This window comes from Gobio gobio (genome assembly GCF_949357685.1).
Source record: "Gobio gobio genome assembly, chromosome: 17".
Lineage (NCBI taxonomy): Eukaryota > Metazoa > Chordata > Actinopteri > Cypriniformes > Gobionidae > Gobio > Gobio gobio.
In genome coordinates this window covers 16,492,462-16,506,660 of record NC_137110.1, presented here as the reverse complement: position 1 = coordinate 16,506,660, position 14,199 = coordinate 16,492,462, and the positions used below count along the sequence as shown (strand labels likewise).

The window sequence follows — 14,199 nt, the reverse complement described above, 5'->3', positions numbered from 1 at the left end:
CCATCCAAACCCTGGTGCACACCAAACTAGCAGGCCAAGCCTGCTGAAAAGATGACTTTCAAACTAACTCTACATGGTACTTTAAAGTATTACCAAAGTACATGTCTTTGAACTCCAGTAAACTCAACCATGGTGGCTGATTTCCTTTTAAGGTTCTAGGAGTAGAACCACAGTTCATTGTGTGTTTGAGCAGATACACATAAATGCTCACGCTTCTGCTCCTTCTCATGGGTAGGCACATACACGTTCATAACTATTACTGTATATCCCTGCCAGTACTGTATAAGGGTTTTCTTACAAACAAAAAACAACAGTGTACACAATGCTTTATATTCAATAAATTGGCATCTACAATAGATAGGGAGGCAGGGTAATTGCATTTCCTTGATGTTATACAACAACTTTAATTTATATTTTTACACATATAAATGGTATTTAAAGGGATAGTTCACCCAAAACTACTCACCCTCAAGCCATCCTAGTTGTATATGACATTCTTCTTTCAGACAAATACAATCGGAGTTATATTAAAAAATGTCCTGGCTAATCCAAGCATTATAATGGCAGTGAATGGAAAAGTGTATCCATCCCTTATAAAATTAAGCCTTACAGCTCTGTGGGGTTAATAAAGGCCTTCTGAAGGGACTCGATGGGGTTTTTAAAGAAAAATATCCATATTTAACACGTTATAAAGAAAAATATCTAGCTTCCGACCTTCCATATTCAAGTTGAAAATATGGATATTTTTCTTATAAAAACCCACATTTTGGGCTCTCATTTACTGTCATTTATAATGCTTGGAAGAGCCAGGACATTGTTTAACATAACTCCTATTGTATTCGTCTGAAAGAAAGTCATATACACCTAGGATGGCTTGAGGTTGAGTAAATCATGGGATCATTAAAATTTTTGGGTGAACTATCCCTTTAACCATTTTTATCCACAGTTAGTAGATTTATACAGCAATTTTATTTCTCTCCACACAGTCAATTTCTGCGATGACTGGTTTTCGATTATGTCTATTTTACATTTTCCAGTTGTCACACCAAACAGTTTGGCTTATGAAAATGTGACTTTTCTAAATTAAGGTGCTTGCAAATGTGTCATACCGCTACATGATTATTGATATCTTGTTGCAACTTGCAGAGGTATCCCCTCCTGTTTTGAAGGGATAATACATCTGCTGTGAATAATTATTCAATGGATTCAGTTTCAAAACGCTGGATGAATTTAGTACTGATTCTTGGTAGTAGTGCAGCGATGACTTATGAAATCAACACCCCAAAATGGTGTTTATGTGTGTCTGTATGTTTGGGTCTCTGTGACATTTGTCTGGAGTATTGCTCAAGGTGCTGTTATTAGCGTCAACTCTGTGGTTGTGAAGGTCCCTCTGCTTTTTACAGTTGGAAGTCTGGTGTCATGAATTATTATTATTTATTCTCCCCTCCCCATTTGAAACTTGAGTCTAGGCTCTGAGTTTCAGAATTATTGCTCAAGTACTCAAGTGAGGCTTTGGTAGCATTATAAGGTGACTGCTGACTAGTTGGCCGAAATAGAAATGGAATAGTTGTTGCTAATGGTCACCAAAAGATCTCTGCCTTCTCTGCCATTTTTGTATACGAGACATTTATAATGTTACAAAATATTTTTATTTCAAGTAAATGCTGTTCATTTGAACTTTCTAATTGATTAAAGAATTTGATCGAATTTTGATCGTTTTGTCGAGTATTCTCATTAGAGCAGTCTTAAATTAGTTAAATAACGTCTTAAATTAACTTAAAGAATTGTGAGAAAATGAAATGCGTCAGATCTGCGTCATGTGCGGCAGCGGCAGATCTTAAAGGTATTTCAAAACTGCCTTATAAAAGTGTCTCGGGCCGAGTACCAAAACAAACTTGTAGCCAATCAGCAGTAAGGGGTGTGGCTACTTATGACGGGGAGAAGGTAGCGCTCAGTGCACGTCATTATTCAATAGACACGACAGAGGACGGACATTAGCCGAGCGACAACAGAAAGAGAGAGATGGTGGATAAAAAACGAATGTGGAAGATGTCTGTGGAACAAAAGAAGGCTTACGATCAGGCAAGATGTAGGACCCGTGTAAATATCGGATCAGCTTTCCAGCGCTGGAGCGCTAAGGATGCCAAGGTTGCTTTCTTTCTTCTCGATAGGCGAGTAACATTGATTTTGTTTTGTTTCACAGAACTAATATATGCTGGCTTTTTCTTGAATATGCTCATGTGTCATGTTTGCTTGCTTATCCGTTTGCGATCGTATTGTCGTTCACTTCAGCGATGATAATTACCCATTCATTTCCACACCGTATAAGCCTGGAGCGTCTAAACCTCCTCGTGTCTGTTTCAAACGTCATCTCCCAAAGTGTGTCCGAAAAGTAAGATAATATATGTTTGTTTCCTTTGGTTCCTCTTTTCGTGATCGATATGACCCTCTAATCTTGTCATAATTGTAATATGTTCGTTCGTTGGACTGTCATGCTCGTGTTATCGAGTTGTTCATGAGAACTGTGTGTTTTTGGGATGTAAGGGATGACTTTTTCACTGAACATTCGACCTGGATTACCATTGTAACACACATTGCTTTCAATTATTATTGACATCGTGCCCTCGGCCGGCTGGCATAGTAGATTCTGCCATAGTCATTTCCTAGGTTACTTATGTGTGGGGCTTAGCTATCAAAATAGGGGCTTGTTTGACAGTACTAATTGTTTTGTTGGTTAAATGTTAAGTCTTCTTTCCTTAAAGTATAATAAATTAATTGAAAAAATTATCCAGCTATAATAATATCTCCTCTGTGTTACAGCGAGCCTTCTCTTCTGAAGGACTGAGCGAGATGTGGAATGAAATGGTGAAGGATGAAGAAATTGTCTTTGACAGAGAAGAGTCTGCTCATCCAGGTAAAAGCCACATTGCCCTTGAATCCTATTGGGTTACTATATATTTTGAGAAGTTGGCTTTTCATGATGTTTTCAAAATGTTCTAAAACTTCTGCATTTCTCAGAGGACTGTGCCGATTGCACCCAAAAGAAAGATGATACAAACGATAAGGAAAAGAAGGAAGAGGAGGAGGCAGTGGCGGCTTCATCTTTACATCACTCCATCATTGAGATGTGGGACTGGGGGAGGCAGCCAGGTGGGTGGTGATACTTAATGACATGCTCTGGGTTCAAATAGAGAGTGCTGAACTCAACATGCTGATTACTGCATCCTCTGACTGCCATCTTGCAAGGTCATCAACCCACTCATACGTCATTGGCTCAATCTGCATAGGATTTCCCCCATACTAAAAAAACTCATCTAAAAATACTTTCTAAAACATTTCAAGATCTTGAGTTGCGTACTGTCTAGCTGTTTAAAAAGGAGGAACGTGTCCAGTGTTTTGGGTGCTGTTGCTGCCCACCATGCTGCTGTAACCAACCAAAAAATTTAAAATGATGCCAAATTTTTACACGTTTTTGTATAATTCAGTGAAAGTCATGTCACACCTTGATCATTATTTTCATGGCCGATCAATGCTCTCTCTTCCATGTTTTTAAGTTCTTGGGTACACGTGTCCATCTCTCGCACAAAATATGAAAGTTGCATTCCCCATAGCGTTTAGATATCATTTTGTGCAGTTTACGGACTGGATTGTGTGTCTAAATTTGCCCCATAGTCCTTTGATTCAACACTAGTGGTGCATGCTAAAGCAAGCATTACTTTTACTATTGCTCATGCATGGCGTCAAAATTTTGAAAAATCCCTAACCTTAAACTCACCCTGAAATCAAAATGGACAATTCTTCTTTTTTATAGAATATTGTAGTATTTTTTAAATTAACCTGCGTACATCTTTAAAAAAAAATGTTTTATTCATGTGCCCTTTAATCAAAACAACTTCCTCTTGCAATGACATCTTCTGTCACTCACATGAGATCACAGCAATAGCAAACCTCAATGATTTAATCAATTCCAGATGGACAAAAATCAAGTCCCACTTTAAACTTTTTCTTGTTCCAGAAGTTGTTCAACTTTGATACTGTATACGTCACAACTTCTAAATGCATGTTATAGTTCTTATTGTGAATGATTGAATGATATGAGAATAATTGGATATTTATACAACATAAACATAATATTAGACTTCAAATGCACAAGTGAACTTCAACTAATTACATTCTGGTCACAATGTGTAACTCAATGTGTACCCGTAACAACTGCTGATACAATGCAGCTAAATCCAAAGAATTCACAATGTTTTATTACAATAGTGTTCTTGTTATAATGTTGTGAATATGACAGTGTCAGTCATAGTATTAATGTTGTGCATTGCTAAAGATGGTCACTAGTAAACTGGAGCGATTTACTACTGTGTTAATTAACTTAACCAAACTCGTCCTATATGAGAGAAATCCACAAAATGAACATTACAACTTTCAATTGCACAAAAGGTTGCGGTTGCACAGGCGCACTTGACTGCTAGTCATGAAGGTGGGACTCTTGTGAATTTGCTCCTCCTGTAACTGCGCTCTAGAACACGGGCGAACAAAATTCATTATAATTTAGTGTTCCCTATGAGTGGTAGGGTATGCATAACATACTTGCACTGCACATGTTGCACTTAACTGTATTTTTCTTTTCAAAGTGATTCCAATCATATTTCCAGCAATCCAAAACTATCATGGTGAACAGTGCGCATCTGAAGTGTCTCAGCTGAAGGAAATACATTATCTATTGGCTTTAATGTATCGGCCTAATTTACTTATGGAGTCGATAAGGACAATGCTCTCTATGTTAGGCTGTGGTTCAAAATAAAAATATAAGTAAAAAGAACATGCACCAATATGTTGGCCGATTATGCTTCCCTAATTCATATTGATTATTTTTACGATCTCTTTTTGAACTTTTTAAAGTGTCAAAGTGGTAGTTGCATAGACTGTCAATGGGGGGACAGAAATCTCACAGATTTCATTAAAAAGATCTTAATTTGTGTTCAGAAGATGAACGAAAGTCTTACGGGTTTGGAATGACATGAAGGTGAGTAAATGATGACAGAATTTTCATTTTTGGGTAAACCAACCCTTGAACGAGGGCAAATGACAAACTTCTCTCTGGTGACATATGCAGAAAGTCTCCAGTCATTTAGTCCGCTTTAACCCGCACCTGCAAGCCTCCGTTCATCTGCCTCCATCTCAAAATACAATTGATAACTGACGCATAGAACAAAGCCCCTGACATTTTTTCTTTTTTGATAATCCTTTACACTTGGATATACATCACAATGCAGTTGAAACGGTCAGTTTCTTTGTGACTTTAAGTATTAACTTTGGCTTGTGACATCCTGCATCTAATCGCCTGCAACGGCCCCAACTTCACACACTGTTCTCCCTCCTCAGCACATGACATCTAAGTGCAAACCCTTGAGCAGTTTCCATTGGCTGTGTTTCCCCTCAGCACAGCACTGTAATGTAGGATAGCAGATGGATTTGCCACATCTAAATGTGGCCCAGTTATTCAGCCCTGTCACCACACAGGTGACCTACTCCCTCTCTGGCAGTGTGTGTTACCCTCCACGTGTGTGTGTGTGTGTGTGTGTGTGTGTGTGTGTGTGTGTGTGTGTGTGTGTGTGTTGGTGTGTTTTCTGGCTCCCCTTGGCGTGTGAGGTGTTTGGGGCTCGGGTGACTGTACATACTGTCTGTGAGGTTATTTTTACCCAATGTGTGGTTGTAGGCCCTGTGTGTTTACAGACAGTCTAGGTGGAGCAGCTTTCTGGTGGGTGATGATAAGGACATTTTCATGAGGGCCTATGTGGCTTTCCATCAGCATCACATGGTAGTAGTAACCCCACCCAATGTACTGTCACTCATAATAGTAAAGCTAGCATGATTGTTAAATCTAGATCTCTTTAATCTAGGGCTGCAGCTATCGATTCTTTTTGTAATCGATTAATCTAGCACTTAATCGATCGATCGATTAATCGGATGCAATTTTTTCCCTGTGTTTTTAAACAACCAAAACAAATAATGCATAACGAAAATGAAGAGGAAAAGCAATAATTTATTAATATGCACAGCAGGTTTCATGCTGTAATCTAGCCCTGACATCAAAGTAAATATCTTGTATGTAGATTTCTACACCTGCAGCATTTACCATTAGACTACTAACAAATAATATTTCATATGTGGTGAGCGTGAGCCTATTTGCTATGGTAACCTAGCAACCTGTGTCTGTGTGTGTGTGTGTGTGTGAGGCTTCATTGCAGTTTGGTACAGCAGAAATACATACATTCATATTTAATAGAACGCTGCATTTGGCTTGCATCACTTGCATTGCAGTGCATTTTAGGTGAAGCATCCGTTCGAAAAATCGCGTCACAACATCACGTCCCGGTGTATACAGTGAATGCTGAAATTATTGTTGCGTGGCTACATAAAAGTTTAAGCATATGTGATGCATTGCCACGATTGGTCTGACTGGTGCGAGAGAGAGAGAGGAGGGTGCATGCGTGTGTGTGTGTGTTACTGATTTTCTACTATCAGTTCTGCGCTGTTCTGTGCTGCTCTCCGCGCGCGATCTTCACGCGAAAAGAGGTCATGCCTTCAGGGCGCGCGCTCGTTGTCAAAGACGCGACACGGCTCAACTCTCCGTGTCACAGAAAAAAGCTGAGCACTGAACGGATAAGTTTTCCGTATTGTTGTTTTAGCATAGTGCACAACCGCTTCAATGTTCAAACTGGCAAGGCTTTAAAAGCATTTACTTAACAAACTTTATGAGGATGAAAGTGGAAGCGATCTGGCTTTGGGGCTTGCGCGCGCCGCGCGCGTGTGTGTGTGTGTGTGTGTGTGTGTGTGTGTGTGTGTGTGTGTGTGTGTGTGTGTGTGTGTGGCAGCTATAAGAACGGTAATCAACTTACATAAACTGTGTAAAACATGCAGTTACTATAGTGATTCTGGGCATCTAGAATCTAAACTAAATTCAAAATGTATCACGGGCTATGGTCTGCTTCCTGAACATTTAACAGCGGTCCGTGTGAATCAGATCCTGCGCGTATAGTGCGCGTCATAGGAATTTAACGAGGCTTCGAGGCTGAATTTTTGCCTCGAGGAATTTTTGTAATCGAGTTAATCGAGTAACTCGATTAATCGTTTCAGCCCTACTTTAATCTATAATCAGATTTCTTTAACATCCCATTGCAAAAATATTATGTCCATACCATTCCAACTGAATTTTGTTTTTGAAGTGGGGAAGCCCATCCATCCTACAGTTTAAAAATATTTTCTGTGGCGCTGTATATTAAGTATCACAGAATAAACACTGGGCTATATCATTGTATCTTAAAGGGATAGTTCACCCAAAAATTAAAATGGTTTCATCATTTAGTCACGCTCAAGTTGTTCCAAACCTGTATGGACCAAGCAGATCTCGGCAGCCATTCCCCCCACTATGGTAGTCAATGGCTGCTGAGATCTGCTTGGTTACAAAAATTATTCCAAATATCTTCCTTTGTGTTGAGCACATGAAGAAATTCATACAGGTTTGGAACAACTTGAGTGTGACTAAATGATGACAGAATTTTCATTTTTGGGTGAACTATACCTTTAAGATATTTTCATGGTACTGTAATGTTGACATTTATGCACACTACTGTTCAAAAGTTTGGGGTCAGTATGAGATTTCATTTATTTATTTTTTAAAGAAATTAATACTTTTATTCATTAATGATACACCAACACAGTTTAGTGCAAAGAAATTACAAATTAATGCTCTTCTTTTAAACTTTCTGCTCAAAGAATCCTGAATTTATCACCGTTTCCAAATTATTATGCAGTATGATAGTAAAATATGACTGTTATTTAAGCAAATAAATGAAACCTCAGTGAGCATGAGATTTTTATTTTATATAATCTTACAGTCCCAAAACTTTTGGTTTCATGATTTGTGCTTGATACCCTTCAAAGAATAACATGCAGTATAAAGAGGCTATTTTTTGCTTGCTGAATGGGAGGATTATAGAGAAACAGGCTGTTTTATTTTCTTTGGTTTTTAAACGTATTCCTCTTGTAAAATTAACTCTTTATCAGATGTCCTTTTTTATTACACAGATTGATAAAGATATAGTTTGTAGAAGATCTTTTTTTTTTTTTTTTTTTCTCTGTTTTCCTATTGTTAAAGAGCCTGCATGTTTTGATATGAATAATCTGGCCCTTGAAAGAGAGCAATTGAAGAGCCCTATCATTTCCTGTCATCTCTCCATTGTTCTAGTAATAAAAGTGGTGAGGAAAATGGGACATTTACTGATAACAGCACCAACTACTACTATACTAGAATCAAAATGTTGAATTGCAGGAAATGAACTGATGCTGGTGCTTTTTAGCTTCTGTGGGAGCCTGTTTAAAGCAATCAAATTGTCAAACAGCTATGTGGAAAGTAAAAGCAGTTCCTTTACTTATCTTTGTGTGACGTTATCAAACCCTTTCTTTTTCTCGCTCAGACTCACACTTCCATGCACTATAACCTCTTGTTGGTGCTGTATAAACTGTGCTGCTTCAGGGCCTTTGAGGGTTAGGCAGCTTGGCTTACATAAGGCTTAAGTGGATTTAAGATCGGCTATTTTAATTCACCCTGTCTGCTTGTATGAGGCTTTTATCCAGAGGCTGTGCAGAGATGAATGCATGCACAGCCGTCCACTGGAACAACAGTCCACTGGAACCAGACAGACGGTTTCAGGAAAGCATAATGAAGGCTTTGATTGGAATGCACTTCAAGGGCTCATGTTGCATCAAACATTGTTATGCGACATCGACATTATTACTAGATCCAATTCTATATAGACTTGCATTTTTGTGCTTTTCGACTTAAGGTTTTATATCACATAAGCAAAAAATATTTCTTCTTTATTTCTCACTGTTGTACCATAGTTCTATTATGATATTCAAAACTGCAATAAATGCTAATGTCTTACGGCATTCATCACACAGAGACTGTTTATAACCTTTTGTGTAGTCAGGGATTTGAGTAGATTACATTTATTTATTTATTCTTTATTTTTATGAAATGATACTCTGAATAAGAAACTAAAACTGCCGGTAAATGTCTTAATGGGTAAGTAATTTAGTCATTCATTCGATTTGTTCAAACACCTGATTAATTCAGGAATTAAGTAAATGGCGCTCTTTATGAATGGGCGATTGAGTCATTGGTTCACCTGATTTGTTGAAAACCTGGATTCATTCAGTAATGAAACACCACTGTGTTGCTCGGAGATGCACAACAGTTATGCTGTGGCTTTATAGGTCATATTTTCTTTGGCAAAATTGAGCAAAAACACATAACACAATATTAACTTCTTATTTGTTGAACTGTTGTATAAAACACGCATGACATGACAATGTTTCCCTTTATTTGTACAGAACCTGTAGAGCTAAAGGACTGTCTGATGGCGCTGGTAGACGACCAACAGAAGCTTTCTTCGCAGACAGCTAAGAGCACACTCTCCGCCCTGCGTCTGAGCCAGAGACTGGTGATCCTGGAGCGCTACCTCATCTCACTCACCCACAGCATGATGGAGGAAAAGTACAAAGTGCGCTGGAAGATTCCCCTCAGCCCTCCGCTCTCTGCCATTGATAATAAAAGGTATGAGAAAAAGACCTTTGATTGAAGTTGGATTACCTTTTTTAAACTGCTCTGGTTAGAAGCAATGGAAATAATGGTCCGAAATGCTTTGTCTGTTTCCTTAGCACTCGACCAGTTAGTAAAGGAGTGGAGGGTTTGGCCAGGGTGGGATCAAGAGCAGCGCTTTCCTTTGCTTTTGCCTTCCTTCGCAGAGCCTGGAGATCAGGTAAGCTCTTTCCAGCATGGTTTGGCTGGCCATCAGGGTTACTTGCAGACAGGGCCGTAGGCAGGGTTTAATAATCACAGGTCCAAAATTTTAGATAGTTAGGGCGGTTCAGGGGTTCCTCTGAGATTTTATATTGCTCTGATCTATATATGTGCATTTTGACGTTTGAAGGCCAAAAATATGGATGAAAAATAGCTTTAAAACCATGTCAGTGGGCAGTAGATTATTTGTCAATACCTGCTCCCTCCTCGGTCATCGGCGTCACTCTTTCTCCTTATCTTGCCCTGTTTCTTCACCTCCTAAAGCTGAGCTTTGATTGATAGTCTTTTCATTTCATCTGTCAGCTGATATTTAGCCTATGTTTTATTAATAATTTTCTTAGTCAAGTTAATTTACTGAAGGCTGTAATGCTAGGCAAATAAATGTATTAAATTCATTCACACACATTCAATATTAATTTTATACCTAATATGATGAGACCGGCTTCGTTAATGTTTCTTGTCCTCTCACATTGACGGTTACTAATTATTACATTACATGAATCACGTAAATTTATATATTGGCCTTTTTTAAAAAACAATCAAAATGGCGAAATTATTTTTGTCGGCCGTTTTACATTTTTATCCTAAAACACCTGTCAAATATGAAATGTTTTAACTACTTACATCTTGTACATTATGACTGTTTACTGAAGCGCCACGAGACTCACGCTGCAAATTCGCGTGAACATAAAGCCTGCCTTCTTTGATATGATTGGTCATCTCAAATATTTTGACATTGACGAGTGGTGACAGACCAATGACAGCTCAGATGAGAAGATATTGGCTCTATGCAATATCCTTGCAGCACTAAAGTAGTTTGAATACTGTATAAGACAATTTTTTTTACTACATTTATTATATACACCTCGGAAAAATACAGAGGTCCGGACCTTGGTTACCTCATAGCTGGATACGGCCATGCTTGCAGACAGTGCTGGGTTGTAACTCATTACATGTAATCAGATTCCAAAAAATAAGTACTTGCAATTCGATTATATTGCGTTTTAAAATTCTCGTAACTAGACTACAGTTGCTTTTTTATTGTTTTCATGATTACAATGACATGTTCTGACAATGACAGTTTATTCGTAATACATTGATTCTCCCTACTACTACTTTTATCTTTAAAATTTTCCTTTCTAAAATGTTAAATGTTTCCTTTCTAAAAGCCTGTTACTTATACGTTCAGAAGGATTTGTGGAATTGCTCAAACCGACCAGCCACTAGTCATATGCCTATCACTGAAAACGATACTCGGTTACTTAACGTAACCTCGGTTCTCTCTAGAAGAGGGAACGAGTATTGCGTAAGTTCCTTACGCTACGGGAAAGTATTCTTTCTTCGAGATTTCTGAAAAACCCAAAATTATCCTTAATTTTGTAACATTGTCAACGCAGTGCGGCAGCCTGGCAGACCATAGCAGGCTATTCCAGCGTGCCATTGGCTGCTCTGCTGGCAACTGCAGCAGCCTATCGGTGAGCCCGCATGACGTGGCGACCAATGAGGGCGTTTCGCGCCCACCTGGCTTCATTTGCCTACAGGTGGGGCGTGGCCACGTGTATATAAGCAGGGCTCACGGGCTGCATATTCGGTTTTCGTAGTTCTGAAGCGTAAAAGCCCGCGGGGCGCACGGCAAGGAACGCAATACTCGTTCCCTCTTCTAGAGAGAACCGAGGTTACGTTAAGTAACCGAGTATCGTTCTCTTACGAGAGGTTCTCTCGTATTGCGTAAGTTCCTTACGCTACGGGAACATATTGTCAACGCCGTGCGCGCCTCGCATACAGCATATGTATCCCAGGGAACCGGGGACCATAACACTGCTCGGGCAGGGTGGCCGGTAAAGGAAACGGGCCACCACATATACGGACACTTCGTTTGAACTGACGGGTGGTTACAACGGGTGGTTACAACACCCTGCCTTATGAATGAGGGAACGGCACCTGCCGGTCGCCTTCAAATTCACCACACCTTGTCTCATGAATGAGGGAACGGCAAGGCCGGTCGCCTTCAAATTCACAATATCTTGTCATATGAGTGAGGTAACGGCACCGCCGGTCACCTTCAAACTCACAATAGCTCTTTTCGTAAATGAGGGAACGGCACCGCCGGTCTCCTTCAAATTTACATAAGCCTTGTACCGAACTTACTACCAGTATGTGAGCTATGTCTGCGCAGAATCACCGGGCAGAACCAACAGCCTTATTGAACTGATAACACTTTCGCCTGTAAGGCAGGAACTTCCAGATTGTAAAATCTCACGAACGTAGACGGGGAGGCCCAGCCTGCCGCCACGCAAATATCGTGGATGGAAATCCCTCTGGCCCAAGCCCACGAAGAGGCCATGCCTCTGGTGGAGTGTGCTCTGACACCTAGCGGGCACTGCAGGTGTTTGGAAGCGTATGCAGTTGCAATCGCGTCCACTATCCACCTGGACAGGGTCTGTTTCGAGGAGGCGAGACCTTTAGCGCGCCCTCCAAACGAAACAAATAGCTGCTCAGAACGCCTGAAGGCGGCGGAGCGTGTGACATAAACCCTCAATGCCCTGACAGGGCAGAGGATATTGCCACCGTCCCCCTCGTCGGATGCTGGCAGAGCCGAGAGGGAGATAATCTGCGCCCTGAAAAGAGTGCCGATCGCTTTGGGGACATAACCATGCCTCGGTCTGAGAATGACCTTAGAGTCATTAGGACCGAACTCCATACACGTCGGGCTCACTGAGAGCGCGTGTAGATCCCCCACGCGTTTCACTGAAGCCAGAGCTATCAGGAACGCGGTTTTTAGCGAAAGGAACCTTGGTTCCACAGTCTCGAGCGGTTCAAAGGGATGAGCCTTCATGGCCTCTAGGACCAAGGCCAGATCCCAAATAGGAACCGATGGGAGCCGCGGGGGATTCATCCGTCTAGCTCCTCTGGGGAAACGGATGATGAGCTCGTTCCTTCCTAGCGTGCTGCCTAGCGTCGTCTGGGCGAACGCTGCTATAGCCGCTACATACACTTTGAGCGTGGAAGGGGACCTGCCCAGTTCCAAGAGCTCCTGGAGGAAGGAGAGCACTCGCTGGACCCCACATTGCTGCGGTTCCAATCCCTTGGAAGCACACCACTCAGTGAACACCGACCACTTAGAACTATATAACCGCCTCGTCGAGGGGGCTCTAGAGTGTGAGATCGTGTTCATAACCCCTTCGGGCAGGTCAACGGGTATCCGTTGGTCACCCATACATGCAGAGACCATCGCTCTGGATGGGGATGCCAAACTGACCCTCCTGCTTGAGAGAGGAGGTCTGCTCTCAGCGGAACTGGCCAGGGGGGTGAGTGCGACAGCTTCACCAGCTCTGGGTACCAAATCTGGTTCTCCCAGCGCGGCGCTATAAGGAGCACCGGGCGGCGCGTTTCCCTGATTTTCGCTATAACCTGGGTCAATAGGGAAATCGGCGGGAAAGCATACAGCGGGAGGCTGGGCCAAAGTTGGGACAGCGCATCCTCGCTTTTGGACAAGAACGTCGAGCAGCGGGCGTTCTCTTTTGTTGCAAAGAGGTCGAGCTCCGCTCTGCCGAATAGGCGCCATACCAGCTGGACTGTCTGGGGGTGCAGGGACCATTCTCCTGGGAGAATGAGGCCCCTGGACAGCTTGTCCGGGCCCACGTTGAGGTGGCCCGGAACGTGCGCCGCTCTCAGCGAGCGCAGCGAGCTGTGTGCCCACACGAGCAGGCGTTCCGTCAGATTGCCCAGACACCTGGACCTGACACCGCCCTGCCGGTTCACGTAGGACACCACCGTGGTATTGTCCGACCGGACCAACACATGGTGTCCCCGTATAAACGGGAGAAACTGCTTGAGCGCGTTCTCTACCGCTATCATCTCCAAACAGTTTATGTGTAGGAGTTTTTCACCGCTCGACCAGAGGCCCGAAGCCGGTCTGCCCTCGAAAACGGCGCCCCAACCCGAGGTGGAGGCGTCCGTCGAGATGACTTTGCGGTGTGAGATGGCTCCCATTGTCACTCCCCGCTGGTACCAGTCGGCTACTAACCAGGGCTCTAGGGCTGCAACACAGCCCTGAGTCACTCTGATCCTGAAACCTCCGGCAGCCCAGGCTCTGTGAGGCACTCGGGCGTTTAACCAGCGTTGCAGCGGGCGCATGCGCATTAAGCCCAGCTGGAGCACAGCTGCAGCTGAGGCCATACGTCCCAGCATCCTCTGAAAAAGCTTGAGAGGTGCGATTTTGCCCGGCCGGAAGTACGCAGCCATGCGCCGAACTTGGCGCGTGCGTTGTGGTGACAGGCGGGCAGACATAGCCACAGTGTCCAGATTCAAACCCAGAAATGAGG

General features: G+C 42.2%; 1 protein-coding gene across 3 annotated transcripts in view; it reads left to right on the top strand.

The window, feature by feature from the left end:
• herc2 (HECT and RLD domain containing E3 ubiquitin protein ligase 2) overlaps window positions 1-14,199 on the top strand; it is a 79,172-nt gene that overhangs the window by 3,677 nt on the left and 61,296 nt on the right. For all 3 annotated transcript variants that reach the window (XM_079840553.1, XM_079840552.1, XM_079840554.1), the window contains exons 3-6: window positions 2,821-2,914; window positions 3,019-3,150; window positions 9,406-9,628; window positions 9,733-9,833. In XM_079840553.1, coding sequence (XP_079696679.1) covers window positions 2,821-2,914; window positions 3,019-3,150; window positions 9,406-9,628; window positions 9,733-9,833 — 550 coding nt within the window. The remainder of the gene's footprint in view (window positions 1-2,820; window positions 2,915-3,018; window positions 3,151-9,405; window positions 9,629-9,732; window positions 9,834-14,199) is intronic.